The sequence below is a fragment of the Dermochelys coriacea genome, chromosome 4 (genome assembly GCF_009764565.3).
Source record: "Dermochelys coriacea isolate rDerCor1 chromosome 4, rDerCor1.pri.v4, whole genome shotgun sequence".
NCBI classification, from domain to species: domain Eukaryota; kingdom Metazoa; phylum Chordata; order Testudines; family Dermochelyidae; genus Dermochelys; species Dermochelys coriacea.
In genome coordinates this window covers 45569994-45591338 of record NC_050071.1, presented here as the reverse complement: position 1 = coordinate 45591338, position 21345 = coordinate 45569994, and the positions used below count along the sequence as shown (strand labels likewise).

The 21345-nt window shown below is 41.3% G+C and overlaps 1 protein-coding gene across 1 annotated transcript; it reads right to left on the bottom strand.

Annotated features, from left to right (window-relative positions):
- Positions 1–1510: 1510 nt before the first annotated feature.
- On the bottom strand, positions 1511–16416 carry SLC25A31 (solute carrier family 25 member 31). Its single transcript, XM_038399228.2, has 6 exons — positions 16115–16416; positions 12707–12834; positions 7647–7764; positions 5018–5172; positions 4615–4740; positions 1511–1801 (listed from the first exon to the last, which is right to left on the bottom strand). Exons 1-6 carry the CDS (start codon positions 16329–16331, stop codon positions 1601–1603), a joined length of 945 nt encoding a protein of 314 aa, XP_038255156.1. The 5' UTR covers positions 16332–16416; the 3' UTR covers positions 1511–1600.
- Positions 16417–21345: the final 4929 nt, after the last annotated feature.

Sequence of the window (21345 nt, the reverse complement as noted above, 5' to 3'; positions counted from 1 at the left end):
ATCCATCAACTTAAAGTTAGGCATGCACAGAAGTGCTGTGTGGCACCAGGCCATATAGTCAGACATTAATTATAATGCCATGCACAGTCATACACAATAAAAACATGTGCAAGAGAAAGTTACACTTGCAGAAATAATTATAACCTTCAATTTCTAGATTTCTTTGCATTCAAATTGTAAATCATAATTCACATATTTTGCATTGACTCAGTTGTAGTTTGATCCTGCTGTTTCTTGCTGCTAAAGAAAGCCTAACAACTACATGGACATAATTCTTTTCCTGAGCTGCAAAATAAACACTTTGGCCCAGATCACCTTCTGAAGATTCACATGCAGAGAGGTCATCTGGGTGAAACTTCCTCCTTTTCACATGGAAAAGGAGACTTCCCATTCCCTCCCTGGCCCTTCACAGACACTCCTACTCAGAAGTTCTAGGGATTTCTGGGGTGTGAGGGACTGGAGCAAGGGAGGAGGTGCTCTCCACAGCAAAACTCTGTGCTCAGATTTCCATGTGGAAGTCACAATCAGATTACCTATGAGATGAACCCCCTTCTCATTAGTCCTACATGAAGTTTCTATTGAGCAGCAATTGGATCTAGATCAAGTGGAGATCTAGGCAATGGCAGAGTGGCTCCTGTTGGAGGAGGGAGCCAACAGAGCAGCAGCCATTTCTGCAGGACTTTTCCTGGCTCACAGGAGAAAGAAGGGTTTCTAACGGAAACATGGGGATGAGGAAAAGTAAAATTTGCCCTCCCTGCCAAGTTTTCTGACAAGTATGGTTAGAGTGTTTTTGCTCAAATAATTTACTCATTTATTTTTTCCTAATTTTTCTGATGTGATGATTATGTATAAAAACGGAGATTATTTTTAAAAAATTGAACAGTAAAAGAAATCCAACTTTTTTAAAAAGTTAATGGGCTCAATTTGTCCTCACCATATCACAGATATCATTTGCATTCCCCTGCACCATTGGAGAAACTCACCCAAAAGAGAAGGGCGGATTTAAGAGCAACACTGCCCTTCACCAAGGGAGAGCAGATTTCAATTCTTTCAGAAGCTGTACAGAAAGGTGCTGTAGACTGCCTAGGAGAATGAACAGACACATCTCCTGTATGTCTCTCCACAACCCATTCCAGACAGCCCTGCCCACTTTGTTAGCTGTGCCAGCCAGCTCTGACACACGGGAGAGTATCAGATGTAGGGCTATTTACACTGATGCAAACCCACTCCTCCCTTGGCAATCTTTCCTTTATTGGAGGCCTACAAGCTGAACCAGGGAGGCAACTAAGCTCATTAAACGTAGCATTTGATCTCAGTAATTATTCTTTGATGACAAAGGGGCATCCTGAAATATCTATATTTCATAGGTGATTATCTTTTTTGTGTATCATTCATGTTTTATTTCTCATTATAAACATTGAAAGTTCAGTATTTTAAACAAAAGAGCACAATATGCACAATGATTTGGGGAAAAACAAATAACTCTTCAGTTTTTATTACGGCATTAACAGGACAATAGTGAACTACTAACATGTAATCCAAATGATGAGACTTGAATCATTATATGTTATACAGGCAAAATAGATTCTTATCCATTAATTTAGACAGACGATGAACTCTTTGAAACATCCAAATTGAAAAGTTCCTTAATTTTGTCATAAAGCACCAACACTAACGCACCTCCGGTTCCACGAAGGACATTGGAAAAGGCACCCCGAAAGAAAGCCTTAAGTCCCTCCTGTTTGTATATCTTGAAAAAGCAGTCAATGGTTCCTTTATATTGACGTTCAGCCTCTCCACTCTGCATGCAAATAATAAAAACAAAACATTCATGCAATACAGTGAGGAAAATGTTTATGCTTAGCACACTGCAAATGTGTTTTTTTTCTTCCCTCAATAGAAATGAATGTTTAGGTATGATAGTGTGGGAACACCTTTTCCTCAGTTTGCCTCCTGTCAAAAGCGAGAATTTGAATTACTAAATACTTCTTTGATTTAACGCCCATTTAGCTAGTTCTCCAAAGCTACATTTAGAAAGGCTGCAATTCTTATTGTGATGCTTCATTTCAGGTTTAGTAGGCAAGTGGATAGCTTAGGAGTTAAATGAGGTCTCTCCTACCCTAAGGGTGCCTTGAACCACTCTGACACTATCAAAACTTCTGCATCCCATCTTTTTTTCCTCCTTTAGTGCCACTGAATTATTGTATAGCAAGAAGACCTCAATTCTCTATTAATAGAGTATATATATTTACACAAAATTCCTTTAAAAGAGTGGTAAGGTTCTGACTCACATAAAAACCCAGAACCACAGGGCAGATGACAAGGAGTGGAATCTGAGCTCCTGTGGCTCAGTCTGTCAAAAGGTGGAGGATTGAGTCAATATATGTTCATCCTCCAACCCTACAAAAATCCCTCTACACAAACTCAGTATGAGCAGGCTCCCATGAGTTTCAACGGGTGAGGGCATGGGTGGTGGAGCCAGAAAACAGCTGATTCAGTATCACCTGAAAAACCACAGGGATTTACTGGCCTAAGGGATAGATCCTATAGAGGGACAGTATTGGAAAAGTAAAGGAGTACTTGTGGCACCTTAGAGACTAACAAATTTATTTGAGCATAAGCTTTCATGAGCTACAGCTCACTTCATCGGATGCATTCGGTGGAAAAGTGTAATCTAAACATGAGTCATGCAGTACAGCTTCTTCTCTTCATAAAGGTGCTGTAACATATGAAAGTGAAGCAAAAAGGAAGACTTGTTAAAGGTTTGCAGAGGCCTCAGTGCCACATTCATTAGGGCTAGTTATAAGTGATTATAGCTGAAGGAGAAAGCCTCTGAGCAGTGAAAGATTACATAAATTTGTCCGACTGCTTGTCCACCTGTCAGTAGTGACAAGCATAACTCTCTCTGTATCTTCTCTAAGTGTCATCATAGTGGAAAATCATAGAAATTTACTGATCAAGAAAGCATACCATGCAGATGTTGTGCTTCTCCATCTGATTGAAATGTTAATATAAGTTGTGGACTGGCTGCTATTGTAGACTTGTATATTGCAATATGCAAAATAATAGGTGTAGCAGGAGGCATAATAGAGTTGCAAACACTGTTACCCTATCTGTACAGGATCTGAATCTACTGCAATACATTCAAAGGATATTGGTGGAGGATATTGGTGTTGAGGTAAGAATTCTTCTCATTTTTAATAAATCAACTAACTTGCATTGGAAGCCGTAATAGTACCGTCCCCTAGTTACTCCAGGAAGTTGCCTTCAGAACCAAATTTATTACTGGCTGCAGAAACAGTATTGTATCAAATGCTTGGCATCAAATTCTGCATGCATGTTGTTAATTTCACTATCACATAAATCATCCATAGTAGCAGCTGTACTTGCAGTTATATCTGCAGAACCACATTAACTTTTTCTAAAAAAAGAACCACCAGCACCACCATCCAAGGACACCATAAGTAGAATATCTTCTAGTCCTATAGTTTTATGCACCAGCAAGTGCATAAACTACTACTTCCTAACTACATTACTTGATCTCTTTCTGTTTCTTTTGTATCAGTAAGATCACTGTATGATTCTTCTGCTCATCCTCTATGGCAGTGCACATTTCCTTGTGGGTGGAGTTACCATTCCTACCATCATACTCATCATCTTTGAAACTACCTATGTTATGTTGAATATTTCTACAACTACTAAGAACCACTTGGCCCCTACCTTTTATCCTAATGGTAGGCGTTACTGAATTAAAACCAATAATTGCCATTCTTGGCGAAAACAACGTTAATAAGCACAAGTACATATTAGCAAAGGCAGCATAAATAATAGGCTCATATGCCAATCAGGCAGGTAAAGCAGGATCTGAAGACATGGCAAGCATGTGACAGTCCAAAAGAGAGAGGTTAGCATTGATAGTGGATACTATCTACCTCAGACCTCAGGAATTTCTGGTGACTGAGGGCTAGATTTTCAGAGATGCAGAGAAGTTACTAGTGGAGTATTCTGAAGTGCCCAAGCAGGTTAGGTGCCTAACTCCCATTGACTTTTGATGCATCAAAATTTTCTTTGATGCTATGAGAAGAGCAAGTACTTTTTAAATTTATGGAAACCTTTTTGGAACTGCCATCCTCTGTTCTAATACCAGATGGTCAAAGCCTCCCCAAAGATCTAGGGAAGGAGTTCCTGTTTTGTCAGGAGCATAGTTAACGTTTTTACTTTTTGGTTGAGGATAATCCCTGATAGTGAGGATTTGTTCTCTGAAGCATTCTTACGAAGTTACTTCAATATCTTAAAATACCTGGGCTCCAAGGAGGAAAGAGAACCAAGTTTACTAGAAAAAATTTTAAAGTATCTCGAATGATAATATATATTTGCCTGGATAATCACAAGTACTTTGAAGGAATCAATCACTACATATCAGGTAAGTTGTCAGTAAGAGGGAGTAGTCATATTTTTTTCTTCAGTTCTTTGGGAGCTGTCTCATTGACTGCAGCTGATGAGAGATTTTTTTACCTCAGATGAAGAGTGCGAAAAAGTCATGTAATAGTGACATACCAGATTCTTTTAATCCAACATGATTTTCAAAAAAGAATAGCAAAATATATTGCTTACCTGCATCATCATGCGCCTTCTGACAGTGTCAAAGGGATAAGACAGTATCCCAGAGAATGTAGTCACCGCTTGGGCAATAAGAAAGGACAGTACGAATGGTGTTTGTTTTGGATTTGGCAATAGCCCCTATAAAGAAAGAGAAAATCAACAGATGACCATGTAATTTTTGATAATCTAAAGTTAATGTCAAAATCAGTAGGTGTAGAGTGTCATTTTCCTAGATTTCTTTTGTAATTACTGGAGAAAGATTATTTGAAATTTTATACCTCCTTTGTAAATAAAAAATTAAATATAGCTTTGAGTATTTAAAATTAAAGACAAAGAAAAAAATTAACATTTTTATTAATTCCTGATGAATACTTAAAATATCTTATAAGCATGTGCTTTTATCCACAAGAGTTACCTTAATGGTGTCATAACATCCAAAATAGGAAGCTCGGTACACAATGATTCCCTGTACTGAAACACCAAACCCCTGGTACAGGCCAACAAGTCCATCTGACTTTGCAATTTTAACAATACAGTCACCAAGGCCCTTGAACTGTCGCTCAGCAAGACCTAAAATAAAGTAAGTTTTCTATTAAACAACTTGCATATTTGTGTCTTTGTCAGAACTGCTTTAAAAGAATAAAATTTTGCATCATTTTGGGCCAAAAGACATTGCTAGACAGGAGAATCCATTATATTTCCCTTTCACAGGGTAGAAGAACAGAGTGCTGACAGGGGAAGGAAAAAGTACTCCTCCTCTGACGATATGCATCACTGTCCAGAAAATGGCACAATAATATCTTCAAAGTTATCCAAACTTCCCAATCATCAATTCAAGTTAGCTGATTCTTTCTGTTTCTTCCACAAATTCAACATTTGATCAGCGCACACAGAAGAATGAAACACAGACCCAGGGATGGATTTAAAGCAGCAAGCAACATCTTTATTAACTTTTAAATTTAATGGGAAGAGGGCTACCCCTCCTCTTCAGACACAGACTTGTGTACAGTGCAGTGTTAAATGGTCTTCATGCCAAATTTCCAATATTCAAGGTTGGCCCCTTTCAGGCTAACCCTAGGATTCAGCCCACTCTGAATCCTCTTGCCCTTTCCCTGCAAAGGGGAATGAGGGTATACCTGCAGGGTACCTCTTTGCAAAAACTTAAGGCTTCCTATTCTCCCTCCAGACTAAAAGGGCCCATCGTTATCTCTGGATACTCATATTTATCCTCAGAGCTTATCCCTTTCTGCCTTTAGCCTGCACTGGGTTATTGGATGTAGGTGGTGACAAAATGACAAAGTCCGCTTTTTAATTCCTTCCTTCCTCTTAAAACCAGGCTCCCAGAATTCTGTAGGGAAGGTGAAAAACCCACCAGACAGGCCCACCATTCTCTCCTTAAGGAGAAAATTCCTTCTTGATCCCAAAAAACTGTCACCAACAGCTTCCTGATAACATACCTCAACTATGGGCAGGGAGGACACAGCAGCAATCGGGGCAAGATGGCTGCTGCATGCCCAAGAACCCAGCACACAGCCCGGGGATGGGGGGGGGGGCAGGGGGCAAAACCCCCTGGACAAAAACCCAGGTTCCTCTGTCCTCCACAGCTTTGTCAATGGACAGCAGAGAAACGTCTTTTTCTCTTATGTCCCCCAGGCCAGACACAATTTCAATATATGTTATGAGCAGGGAGGGCCCCCTAGAGTGGCTGAGCCTGCTCTCTCTTTCTCTGGACCCCAGTACTTGCCTATTCCATGATGATACAATCAAACATTCCTCCCATTCACCCCACTGAGACATGGAGAGGCATTTTCAGCAAGTATAGAAACATGAAGCTATTTTACAATACAATATGCCTAGGCCCTTCTTGAACATAACTTTATTGTGTTTGCCAATCATTTTCCAGCCTTCAGGATACTGAATCCTCAGACAATTAAAAATAGCAGTTTGGACATTACTGATGTTTATTCTTAGAAATCTCATTCTTTTTTTACATCTTAAATGGGAGCTACAACCATTTTGCTCTCCACCAAACTGTAACGTTTCACACAGGCTGTCTATGCTGCCTTGCAGTTTGGACTCTATGGGGGTGTGAATAACAGTGAACTCCCCCCTGTGGATGCCGCAGGTGTGAATTAAAAGATTCCTTGTTCACATTAAGGTAATACTCTTTAATGAGAATGAGGAACCTTTTAGTTCTCGCCCACAGAGTCCACACGGAGGAGTTACAACTGTGCAGCGCTTTTGGTGCGCACTGCTACTCACACTCCTGTAGTCATAACTGTGGGGCTTGGTAGACAGGCACATGGTCAGAATACCACTGAAGTCAATGGAATGATGCTGATTTACATAAATTGTGAATCTGACCCTCTGATTCTAAGGGAACGTTCTTGGCATTCTATTGACCGTAGCCACATTACTGAAGAAAAGTAGCAATTTGGGACATAGTGATATGGCACCCCAGTGTCAGTTGTCCATTTTTCTTCTGGAGAATAAAATCTAAAAGGGTATGTGAGTATACATCAGAGCAGAACTTAAACATCTTTAATTTAGTCTTTTGAGAGATTTCTAAGACACATATCTAGGGACACATGCTACCTTTAATATATGTACAAAATTCCCATTGATATTCTTTGTGTGGACCAGAGGTGCCCTGTGAAGTCTATTCCATTAGAGTCATAGGATTACAAAAATAAGATCCTACAATTGTTGGCATTTATATCTGGCAAAATCCGGTGGAGTAGCTGAATGTGAATGTGAAAAATTAAGCAATATATAAAGGCAAAACTGTTGAAATTTAAGAATTATGCTCTGTAGTTGTCTCCAAAGATTTCCCTCTCCACACACTTTCTCTCCCTCATTTTCAATAACGACCATACAACCCTTAAATATATTTTTATGACTTTGGGGCATTTTTCTAAGTAATGCAAAGAACTATAATGCTCACAGCTGAATATTGATTTGGTTGTAATATACGGATATATATATAAATAATCTGAAACGCATCTAGGGAAGAATTAGAAGGGTAATTTAAGAGAATTCACTACCTTTTCCAATGTCAGCAGCTAAACGAGTTCGTGCAAAGTCTAGTGGATATACTACACACAAAGATGTTGCTCCAGCCGCTCCACCAGAAGCTAGGTTTGCAAAAAACCATTTCCAGAACTGAAATACAAAAATTACTGCATACAGTTATGAAAATATAGAATTACAAACCCATCATAGTTATCTCCCCTATGGCTATTTAAAGAATTAATGAAAATTATTAGGGCTGTCTGTGATGTTGCACTCCATATGCTTTATGAAAATATGCTTGTAATGTGAATATATGTAACTGGAATATACTTTATGCAAAAGGTCTCTTGTAAGGTATCATTACAAATCTTATAATCTACTGAGTGTGTCCATCCTGTTTGTATGAATGTATAATTCTTGTATTTAAAACTAGAAATATGAAGTGTTACTCTGAAGTCCTATTGTAATTATGCAAAGTGTGGGCCATTAATAGTGGTTTAGAATCTTGATGGCTCTCATTAACCAGGACAATTGGTTGTAAATGGCTCTGTTTACTTGTAAGCCTTCCTGTGTTCATGTGAGTCAGCCGGAAAGAATGGAAGCTAAGGGTCTCACAGGACATGTGACTGTGTCACTGGGTACAGGAATCCATCTCAAATCTGGTGCTTTTCCATTTAGATGGAGGGATGGGGACGCAGAGAGACAAAAGATTCCCACCTTGTGCCAAAGCTATAAAAGGGGTTGGAACAGAACAAAGGGGCTGCCAGTCATGAGAAATCCCCTCGTTACCACCTGAGCTAACACAAGGACTGTACCAGGGGAAAGGATTGGGCCCAGACTAAGAAGGTCTAGTCTGTGAAAGAAGCTTACTGGAACATCGCTGAGGGTGAGATTTACCTGTATTCAGTTTCTTAAAAGTATTAGGCTTAGACTTACGTGCTTTGTTTTATTTTGCTTGGTAACTTACTTTGTCATGGGATAAGAGGGAAGATCCTTTCATGGATTGAGAACTGGTTAAAGACAGGGAACAAAGGATAGGAATAAATGGTAAATTTTCAGAATGGAGAGGAATAACTAGTGGTGTTCCCCAAGGGTCAGTCCTAGGACCAGTCCTATTCAACTTATTCATAACTGATCTGGAGAAAGGGGTAAACAGTGAGGTGGCAAAGTTTGCAGATGATACTAAACTGCTCAAGATAGTCAAGACCAAAGCAGACTGTGAAGAACTTCAAAAAGATCTCACAAAACTAAGTGATTGGGCAACACAATGGAAAATGAAATTTAATGTGGATAAATGTAAAGTAATGCACACTGGAAAAAATAACCCCAACTATACATATAATATGATGGGGGCTAATTTAGCTACAACTAATCAGGAGAAAGATCTTGGAGTCATCATGGATAGTTCTCTGAAGATGTCCACGCAGTGTGCAGCGGCAGTCAAAAAAGCAAACGGGATGTTAGGAATCATTAAAAAAAGGGATAGAGAATAAGGCGGAGAATATCTTATTGCCCTTATATAAATTCATGGTACACCCACATCTTGAATACTGTGTACAGATGTGGGTCTCTCATTTCAAAAAAGATATACTGGCATTGGAAAAGGTTCAGAGAAGGGCAACTAAAAGGATTAGGGGTTTGGAACGGGTCCCATATGAAGAGAGATTAAAGAGGTTAGGACTTTTCAGCTTGGAAAAGAGACTAAAGGGGGATATGATAGAGGTATATAAAATCAGGAATGGTGTGGAGAAAGTGAATAAGGAAAAGTTATTTACTTGTTCCCATAATATAAGAACTAGGGGGCCTCCAAATGAAATTAATGGGTAGCAGGTTTAAAACAAATAAAAGGAAGTTCTTCTTCACTCAGCGCACAGTCAACCTGTGGAACTCCTTGCCTGAGGAGGTTGTGAAGGCTAGGACTATAACAGGGTTTAAAAGAGAACTGGATAAATTCATGGAGGTTAAGTCCATTAATGGCTATTAGCCAGGATGGGCAAGGAATGGTGTCCCTAGCCTCTGTTTGTCAGAGAGTGGAAATGGATGACAGGAGAAAGATCATTTGATCATTACCTGTTAGGTTCACTCCCTCTGAGGCACCTGGCATTGGCATGTCAGTAGACAGGATACTGGGCTGGATGGACCCAGTGGTCTGACCCAGTATGGCCATTCTTATGTTATGTTCTTATGTTCTGTCTGTTATTACTTGAAACCACTTAAATCTTACTTTTTATACTTAATAAAATCACTTTTGTTTATTAATTAACCCAGAGTAAGTGATTAATACCTGGGTGAGCAAACAGCGGTGCATATCTCTCTATCAGTGTTACAGAGGGCAGACAACTTATGAGTTTACCCGTATAAGCTCTATACAGCATAAAACAGATTTATTTGGGGTTTGGATCTGATTGGGAAATAGATGTCTGGGTGGTGAAGATAGGTAACCTGCTGAGTGGTTTTTGGTTAAAGTCTTTAGCTTGGGGGCGTGGACCAAACCTGGGTCTGTGTTGCAGCAGGCTAGCATGTCTGGCTCAACAAGGCAGGGTTCTGGAGTCCCAAGCTGGCAGGAAAAACGGGCTCAGAGGTAATTCCAGAACGTCAGGTGACAGTCCCAAGGGCATCTCTGTGACCAAACCCAGTTAATGAAAATTATTAGGGCTGTCAATTAATCACAGTTAACTCACGCGATTAACTCAAAAAAATTAATCGCAATTAAAAAAATTAACCATGATTAGTCACACTTATAACAATAGAACACCAATTGACATTTATTCAATAGTTTTGAATGTTTTTCTACATTTTCAATATTGATTTCAATTACAACACAGAATACAAAGTGCACAGCGCTCACTTTATATTATTATATTTGATTACAAATATATGCACTGTAAAAATGATAAACAAAAGAAACAGTATTTTTTCAATTCACCTCATATCAGTGCTGAAGTGCAATCTCTTTATCGTGAAAGTGTAACTTACAAATGAGATCTTTTTTGGTTACATAACTGTTCTCAAAAACAAAACGGTGTAAAACTTTAGAGCCTACAAGTCACTCAGTCCTACTTCTTATTCTGCCAATTGCTAAGACAAACAAGTTTGTTTACATTGACGAGAGATACTGCTGCCTGCTTCTTATTTACAATGTCACCTGAAAGTGAAAACAGGCATTCACATGCCATTTTTTTGCAGCTGGCGTTGCAAGGTATTTACATGCCAGATATGCCAAACATTCATATATCCCTTCCATGCTTCGGCAACCATTCCAGAGGACATGCTTCCATGCTGATGATACTCGTTAAAAAATAACGTGTCAATTAAATTTGTGACTCTACTCCTTGGGGGAGAACTGTATGTCTCCTGCTCTGTTTTACCAGAATTCTGCATATATTTCATGTTATAGCAGTCTTGGATGATGACCCAGCACATGTTGTTCGATTTAAGAACACTTTCACAGCAGATTTGACAAAACGCAAAGAAGGTACTGATGTGAGATTTCTAAAAATAGGATTACAGCATTTGACCCAAGGTTTAAAAACTGAAGTGCCATCCAAAATCTGAGAGGGACGAGATGTGGAGAATGCTTTTAGAAGTCTTAAAAGAGCACCACTCTGATGCAGAAACTACAGAACCCAAACCATCAAAAAAGAAAATGAACCTTCTGCTGGTGGCATCTGACTCAGATGATGAAAATGAAAATGCGTCGGTCTGCACTGATTTGGATCATTATCAAATAGAACCCATCATTAGCATGGAAACCCTAAAAATTATCTTAAGAATCAGATAATGTTACAAATTAACATATAATAAATGTTCATGCAAGGCCCAGAGAGTATGTGTAGTAGTATTTCATCCATATCGATTTGACAAGATTCCATTTCTGTCCTCCCATTCACTACAAAATATTTATCAGGTCTTCCCCTCATCTATTTTTAAATTTTAAAGAGCTTTTGTAATTCTCAAGAGCAAGCAAAAAACCACTTTATAATATATTAGAATACGGTTCTGGTCAATAATTCTCCAAACCCACATTACTGCTGGCCTGCTGAGACTTTTTGATGATGGTACAACTGTGCACCAACTCTAGTGGTGCTCAGTTGGTACCACAACAGAAAAAAAGTCCCTATGTCTCATGGGCCAAATTGAAGTCAGTGGACTTACATCAATTTGGTTCAGAGTGTTTAAGAGGTGCAAGGAAAAAACTAACAGGAGGGGAACAGATTAAAACATTTTATGTCAGATTGGTGAAAACTGGCTTAATTCCATTGATTTCTATGGAGCTACGGCTAACGATCTGGCACTTTAATTCCCACAACCTCTTTTATTGCTTATAATATATATATATGTACATATTTTAACAGGTTTTAGCTAGGAAGGGAATTATAGCTTGTAACCTCATTCCTCTTTAGGTTTTCCCACAACACAAAACATATACAAGGGCATCCCAATGGACTGAGCTTCAAAAAATGTGCTAATTTTTAGAGAACTGAATCCTGAGCACTGTATCATTTATAGAAATGTTTGTAAAATTTGAGTCCCAAAAACATGAAAATGCATCCCAGCTGGGTACATTTTTATGAGAAGGAAAAGAGATTTAAAGAATTGTGAATTCAATATTATTTACACCAAGCATAGCTCATTTTTTCCATTGTAAAAAGGTGAACTTGCAAACTGAAATTTCTTATATATTTATTCATTTTGACCAGATTAAGATTTATCATGCAATACAAAGAGACAAATCAGAGAATAGTGAATGTCCAGAGTTCTTTCAGGTCAGTACCAACAGGAAAGCCTGAAGCTGGAATTGTTGCTGGCACTGAAGAAAAAGCTGCCAGGAAGAGAAGCAGAGAACACCATATTTTTTTGAAATTACAGAAACCCACTACAGAAATCCTAAAAAGATAATGTAAGACAGATACAGATAAAAGGGACGTTTGAGCTTTTTTTTCACATGAAACAAATTAGATAACTAATTTCTTTTCAAACATTTAGATTTAATCAAATCAGCATTTTCCACTGGAAAATTTTCAATCCGCTCTAGGTCATACCAAAACAGGTTTACTTATTAAAGTGATCAAATCTGCTAGAGCAAATTCACCTGTTTGTCTTTATCCACTCCAGATATGAAAAGCTGTTTGTATTTGTCTTTAAAAGCAAAGTTTAGAGCCTGTGTTGGAAAATATCGGATAACATTTGCCAAATTGCCACGCCAGAAGCTCAAAAATCCTGTTGGAGAAAACAGATTATTAAATTACATTTACAAAGTTTGTGTTATATCACCCTGAATAGTTTATATTTCATTACTGTTGTTTCTAATTTATGATGAGTTGTAAAAGTGGCTAAAAAATTCCTATGGCACTGGAAATCTGAATTTTTTTCTAACACTAACCAACAGATGTCTGTATTAGTAGGCAACAATGAGAAATCTCAACTCTTGAGACCAGAAGACAAATGACAGTAACGCTCAGAAATGCTGAAGGTTCCTAACTTCCTTACCTCATAAATAATATTTGGGATACATATTTTTAATGTATTTGAAAAAATATCATAACTCTTCACTGGGATATATATACCAATCATGTTCTTTATCTCATTTAAGTGTGGCTACATGTGTATTTTAATCACTACAGAAGGAGCTCAGGCTCCATATAGATGGAATGGTGAAATGTTTATGAAACATAGTGGGAACTCAGCATGTACAATGACCTTTTATCATTAGATTCCTGAAAACATTAAATTATTGGACAATATAATTAAGTTGGACAATATAATTAAGTTGTTAAGGAGACAGGCAAGTGTGTCAACTTACAGCACTACCAAGGTGCAAATCCTGTCTGGATGTGTGTAATTCTATTTGATATGTGGAGAAGTTTGCACGCAGTCCATTTGCGCAACGAGTGCCTCTAACCAATGCTGTTAGTTTTCTCAGAGCAATGCTGCCAAAATGACCCCCACAATCTCAAGATAGTGTCCAGCAGAATGAAGCTTAACGCTTTCCAGGAGGGATGGGGGAGGAGCGGGGAGGTGCGTGCTCAGGGGAGGAGGCAGAGAAGAGGCGGGGCAGGGGTGGGGATTTGGGGAAGGGGTTGGAATAGGGGCAGGGAGGGGATGGAGTTGGGGTGGGAACTTTGGGGAAGGGGTTGGAATGGGGACGGGGAAGGGGTGGGAAGAGGCTGGATGGGGCGGGGCCTCATGGAAGGGGTGGAATGGGGGCGGGACCGGAGGCAGCAGGGGTGGGTGGTGTCAGCGATGCGGCCCTCGGGCCAACGTACTAGTCCTCATGTGGCCCTCCTGGTGATTCGAGTTTGAGATCCCTGTTTTAAGTTTCTAACCTTCCAACGGTGAACTAAATGTCATTATTGTCTTGCTGGCAATCTGGATTACTCCTGACTGTTGCAGTTCCACAGAATACTTTAGGGTGGAATGGGACAAACCATCACAGTATTGCCAGCTTCAAGCATTCAAAAATCATGAGTCAGGACCCAAAATTTCATGAGATTGGCTTAAAGATCATGAGAATTTAAAAAATAGTAAGTTTGGGATTCTTTTTATTAGCCTTTTCAAGTCTTTAGATTTCATGGTTTTGTGCTTCTCTCTCCCACGAGCAGGGACAGGAACTTCCTTTTCAAATGAAAGTTGAGTCTCACATAATTACATGACTCCAGGAGACAGGGTTTCAAGAAAAAAAACAACATGAGAGTTGATGATCAGTTGGTTTCAATATGAAGTCAAAGGGACTACATACATATTTAAAAGTTAACCGTGTTCTTAAGTACTTTGTTGGACTGGAGCAAGAGCGTTCAGCACAGAAATGAGCCATAAAATTGCAAGCAATATGGATATAGGCCCTGACAAATTTATCAGAGATCTGCCTGCTAGAATCTGCTCGGAAATATGAGGAGGTTGTGAGAAGGCCACTAACAAGAATCAGGGCAAACCTTCAGTGCTTTAGTTGTTGCTCCTGGCTTTCTTAATCAACAGCTGAACAGTGAAACTAAGGCTACATTTACACTGCACAATTTACAACAGCATGGCTGTGCTGCTCTAGGTCTCCAGGCGACAAAAAAATCCTACCCCCGATGAAGGGTGGTAGCTCGTCGATGGGAGAGCAGCTCCTACTGCCAAAACGCTGTCCACTCTAGTGCTTTTTGTCATTAAAAATTTTCTCATTCGGGGTGTGTATTTTTCACACCCCTGAATGACAAAAGTTTTAACGACGAAAGTGCAGTGTAGACAAAGTCTGACATGCCTCAATTCAGACTTGCCTCACTCATCTAGGTTGGTTTGGGGTGGGTGTGAAAGGGGAACCCTCAAAGTTTTAGGCTGCCCAAATCCCTTTTTTTAAACATTGTTTTTATGGGTATTAAGATTAGCATGCCAAATAGTTGCAACTATTGATAAGGGAAGAATATTAAAAAAACCACCCAACCCTAAGATGTCTTATGCAACCCATAAATATGCGAACACACACTTTTGCTATTACACCATGTAAAGAGGTGTCTGTAGATTAAATGAAGTGTCACTTCTGATTTTTTTTTTGATTTATAAAATACACTCGATTAAAATTGCTGAGCGTATGTACATAATTTTATTAAAACACAACAGTGTTTCCTCAGAAAAATGCAATAGCAGTGATCAATTGAAAAAGAACAGTCAGTTAGGGAATCCTCAACTTCATTCCAGCAAGAAAAACAAAAATTAGGGTAGGACATGGTGAACTGAGGCCTGGTGGAAAAGGAAGTGTGTGTGTGTGTGTGGGGGGGCAACAAAATGGGGATGGGTTTGGTGAAGAAGTGCTTGGAATGAGGGGATTGGTGGTGAAGTGGGTGAGGCGGATCCTGGAGCAGCAGGGAAGGACTGTCAGTGCTCTCTTCTTACCTTGTATTGTGGCTGCTGCCTGCTCCTCTCCTGCTAGCTGCAAGCCAGTAGGGGAGCAAAGGGAGAGAAAGCAGCCTGCACACCAGGCGTCACATCATCATCTAGTGACAGGAGGCTGAGCTACAAGGGAAACCCTGCCAAATGTCTTCATGCTGGATGCATGAAATGCCAGTAATAGCATGATATGAGTGATAAAAGCAGGAGTGTAATGCGAGATGCATGACTCCTGCAAAGCCTAAAATTGGAGGAAGGCGTGGATCGAACAAGACTGCGTGTGGGGAATCTACCCAGTGGTCCATGTAGATTCACATAAAGTACAGCACTATGGGGGAAGAGGGGTGTACATACCCTGCTCATTGGGGAGGCGCACAAAACAGGGGGAAGGGGTTGCTGGGGGTCCATACCCCACTCCTTGGGGATGCGCACGAAGCAGGGGATAGGGGTTGCTGGGGGTCCATACCCTGCTCCTTGGGGATGCGTACGAAGCAGGGGATAGGGGTTGCTGGGGGTCCATACCCTGCTCCTTGGGGATGCGCACGAAGCAGGGGATAGGGGTTGCTGGGGGTCCATACCCAACTCCTTGGGGATGCGCACGAAGCAGGGGATAGGGGTTGCTGGGGGTCCATACCCTGCTCCTTGGGGATGCGTACGAAGCAGTCTATCATGCCCTTGTACTGCTGGTCCGCGCGGATCTGCTTGGATGAGGCCTGCACCTGCAGCAGCAGCTTCACCCGCTCGATGGGCGCAACCGTGGTCTTGGAGACGGCGGCCGCGATGCCCCCCGCCATCAGGTCTGCCACGAAGGAGATGGGGTCGAAGAGCTGCTGGTTCTCCGAGGCCTTCATGGTGCAGAGAGGAGAGGGCAGCAGCACTGGCTGGGATGGGGCAGGAGCAGGCTCCAGACAGCAGGCCAAGGCCAACTGCCACAGCTCAGAACCCACCTCTGCAGGTCACATGAGCTAACCACACTGCAGCCAGGGGCTAGAGGCACAAAGGGAGGAGCCACGGCGAGGGGCTGGAGCTAGGTGGCTGGGCCTGAGACCTGGAGCCTGGAAGTGAGGAATTGGAGCTGAGTTGGCCGCAGGCTGGACTAGGCAACAAGGACTGATTGAGGAACCAGGGCTGGGGAGCTCCTGAAATGATCATAGTCGTGCTGGGAAAACCTTTTCGTGCCCAGCAGAGAAAGCTTCAACCAATGATCAAAGGTTCCCTGGACAGCACAATGCTTCTCATGTGAAGCTGCAGGAGCCAGGCATCATGTTAACTCAGAGATTTACAAAGATCAAGCACCCAAAGAACCTTAACTCTGCTCCGGAATTCGTGTTCCTGTTTTAGTGCCTGATCCAATTCCCATTAAAATCAATGACTTTGACTTTACACTACAGCAGCGTTTTCGTGGGGCACTCTGGAGCCTACTGTGATAGTACAGTGATCTCACCAGCACCTAGATTAATAGAAAAACTCAGAAATAGATGGAGTGTAGGAAATTTGTCACTATGTAAAAATGTTCTTAAATGCAGCACAAGTGGAATGTGAAGCAGATTAAATGGCAATTTGGGTGCCTATCTAAGCGCTCAAGTGGAAGTTGAACATACAGGAATTTTCAAAAATGGTGTTTGTCTGCATCCATGTTGCCTGAGCAGAAGGGGCCAGATTTTTAAAGGTCCCTAAAGGTGCTGCTTTTGAAAACCCCATTAGGCACCTGTGTGCATTTTTAGGCACCTACATACCTTTTACAAATCTATCCCCTGGTGCTCAGTGGGCGTTTCAGAAGCACCCATGCAAATTTCCTGGATGCTCTGAGCTAAGGAGCAATGCCAATTAGATGCATTTTAGCATAGGTAAAATAGCACTTTTCATATGCTAATTAGACGTGGGTGCCCCGTAGTGAAAGGTGTAAAAGCAGGATATTTTCAGACACCATTGGAACGTGAGCAAAGTCACCCTGTGAATATCAAGCATAATAATAATAATAATAATTGGCTGCTGTTGGAGTCAGGATACTAGACAAGCTGGTCAGAATCCACAATGTATCACATGATATTCTGAAAACTCAAGATCACTTTCTTGAGATCCCTAGGTTTTAGGCTTTTCAGATGTGATATTGTCACTATACCCACATGAAACCATAGTTCTTTCATAGTGTTATAATTTTGCTCCTGAAAGGGCACCTATTTGTAAGGTACTTTCCCTGTGTTTCAAATGATAATTGGTTGGCTGCATTTTCATTGAGAGTCTCTGAATATAAGGGGCAGTTTGGGAGGCTTTATATAATTCCTGAGGTGTATGATCAATTTCTATTTTGCTATCAGTTGGTTATATCTATGAAACTTCTTAGGCTTATGTGTACTATTATCATTTGCACAGCTTGTGTAATAGTAACTAAGCAACATTCTTAATGTTCTGAGGCTTTTCATGGAGGTATCCGTAAGAGCTTTGAAGTTTATGACTGGACTAGAAAAACAAACCCTAATTCACTGATTAAAATTTGCATTAACTGGATCCACCCATGTTATGAATTGTCACTTTCCATAGCTTAGCATTGGCATACCTCTATATTATTCAATGAGCTTTAATTAACTAATCCTTATGTTCTTGCCTACAACAATCTCAAATAGCAGACATATACGCCTTCATATTTATACCTTTCAATAGCGTATCCTTCATTAGTTCTATGAAATATTTCAGGTGCAGCACTGACACCAAATGATAGTCTGTGGAAGGAAAAAAATGTAATCAAAATGGTAATTTGAATGTGTAAATCTTGACCCTTTTATTATTGAGCTTCAACGAATAAAGCCACACAATGTCTCTCTTTCAAAAGTAACAAGTACCTGCCATTCCATTCACGGGCAGTATGTCTTTTATTGTCTCTACAGCACAGCATGCTTTACAGACAAAGAAGGCAGAGCTGTACCCCAAGCAATTTGCAGTCCAAATGCAACTCCTGCAAGGAATCGAAATGTGGAAGTTGCACAGTAGTCAGTGAGAGTTCCTGTGTGGAAGCTTTGCAGAAGCAGGCATCCCATCAGACAGCAAGGACTACAACAGTAAAAAACTCTATGTGTCATGCTCCTGTTACTAATACACCTTGATATCTTGTGTGTGTTTAAAGAATATTTAGCTGTGGTAGTTTGAAATGTTAATATGTTTGTAGAAGGATTAGAATCTAGCAAGAGGGCGAGAATGGGAGACAGGTCAGCAATGGAAAGTGAGCCTTGTGGATGGTGGAGAATGAGGGTGGATGGTACATAGGATGAGGATATGGTTAGTCCTGCACCTTAGGACCTTGGGTATATACATGAGCAGCCGTCATGGCTTCACTGCTATTGTTACTCACTCTAGCTTTGATCTAGCTAGATCAAAGATAGATCAGGTATGTCTATACAGGCTGCAGTCACCCCCCCTTGATTGCTGTGTAGACATATCCTATCTCTGCTCTTCTCCCTGCTGCCCCATGTGCTGATAATGAGGCAGAAGACAAAGAAAATGGGCTGCGTCTCTCATCATGCCTCTGACCTGCTTGAAGTGAGGGTGGGGAAGTAAGTAAATCCATTTATTCATGTCTGAACATTGGTGACATTATAACAGAATTTAACACTTTGCCTCTGTTCTGCCATAGTTCTTATGGGAGAAAAGTACAGAGGGTGGTTTCCCATTGTCTTCCTCAGGTTGGTGGCTGCTGTGTGTTAGATCCATGATTTAACTCTTTTGCCGTTTGATAGAATCATAGAATCATAGAATCATAGAATATCAGGGTTGGAAGGGACCCCAGAAGGTCATCTAGTCCAACCCCCTGCTCAAAGCAGGACCAAGTCCCAGTTAAATCATCCCAGCTAGGGCTTTGTCAAGCCTGACCTTAAAAACCTCTAAGGAAGGAGATTCTACCACCTCCCTAGGTAACGCATTCCAGTGTTTCACCACCCTCTTAGTGAAAAAGTTTTTCCTAATATCCAATCTAAACCTCCCCCATTGCAACTTGAGACCATTACTCCTCGTTCTGTCATCTGCTACCATTGAGAACAGTCTAGAGCCATCCTCTTTGAAACCCCCTTTCAGGTAGTTGAAAGCAGCTATCAAATCCCCCCTCATTCTTCTCTTCTGCAGACTAAACAATCCCAGCTCCCTCAGCCTCTCCTCATAAGTCATGTGCTCTAGACCCCTAATCATTTTCGTTGCCCTTCGTTGTACTCTTTCCAATTTATCCACATCCTTCCTGTAGTGTGGGGCCCAAAACTGGACACAGTACTCCAGATGAGGCCTCACCAGTGTCGAATAGAGGGGAACGATCACGTCCCTCGATCTGCTCGCTATGCCCCTACTTATACAACCCAAAATGCCATTGGCCTTCTTGGCAACAAGGGCACACTGCTGACTCATATCCAGCTTCTCGTCCACTGTCACCCCTAGGTCCTTTTCCGCAGAACTGCTGCCGAGCCATTCGGTCCCTAGTCTGTAGCGGTGCATTGGATTCTTCCATCCTAAGTGCAGGACCCTGCATTTATCCTTATTGAACCTCATTAGATTTCTTTTGGCCCAATCCTCCAATTTGTCTAGGTCCTTCTGTATCCTATCCCTCCCCTCCAGCGTATCTACCACTCCTCCCAGTTTAGTATCATCCGCAAATTTGCTGAGAGTGCAATCCACACCATCCTCCAGATCATTTATGAAGATATTGAACAAAACGGGCCCCAGGACCGACCCCTGGGGCACTCCACTTGACACCGGCTGCCAACTAGACATGGAGCCATTGATCACTACCCGTTGAGCCCGACAATCTAGCCAGCTTTCTACCCACCTTATAGTGCATTCATCCAGCCCATACTTCCTTAACTTGCTGACAAGAATGCTGTGGGAGACCGTGTCAAAAGCTTTGCTAAAGTCAAGAAACAATACATCCACTGCTTTCCCTTCATCCACAGAACCAGTAATCTCATCATAAAAGGCGATTAGATTAGTCAGGCATGACCTTCCCTTGGTGAATCCATGCTGACTGTTCCTGATCACTTTCCTCTCCTCTAAGTGCTTCAGGATTGATTCTTTGAGGACCTGCTCCATGATTTTTCCAGGGACTGAGGTGAGGCTGACCGGCCTGTAGTTCCCAGGATCCTCCTTCTTCCCTTTTTTAAAGATGGGCACTACATTAGCCTTTTTCCAGTCATCCGGGACTTCCCCCGTTCGCCACGAGTTTTCAAAGATAATGGCCAAGGGCTCTGCAATCACAGCCGCCAATTCCTTCAGCACTCTCGGATGCAATTCGTCCGGCCCCATGGACTTGTGCACGTCCAGCTTTTCTAAATAGTCCCTAACCACCTCTATCTCTACAGAGGGCTGGCCATCTCTTCCCCATTTTGTGTTGCCCAGCACAGCAGTCTGGGAGCTGACCTTGTTAGTGAAAACAGAGGCAAAAAAAGCATTGAGTACATTAGCTTTTTCCACATCCTCTGTCACTAGCTTGCCTCCCTCATTCAGTAAGGGGCCCACACTTTCCTTGGCTTTCTTCTTGTTGCCAACATACCTGAAGAAACCCTTCTTGTTACTCTTGACATCTCTTGCTAGCTGCAGCTCCAGGTGCGATTTGGCCCTCCTGATATCTTTCCTACATGCCCGAGCAATATTTTTATACTCTTCCCTGGTCATATGTCCAAGCTTCCACTTCTTGTAAGCTTCTTTTTTATGTTTAAGATCCGCTAGGATTTCACCATTAAGCCAAGCTGGTCGCCTGCCATATTTACTATTCTTTCGACTCATCGGGATGGTTTGTCCCTGCAACCTCAACAGGGATTCCTTGAAATACAGCCAGCTCTCCTGGACTCCCTTCCCTTTCATGTTAGTCCCCCAGGGGATCCTGGCCATCTG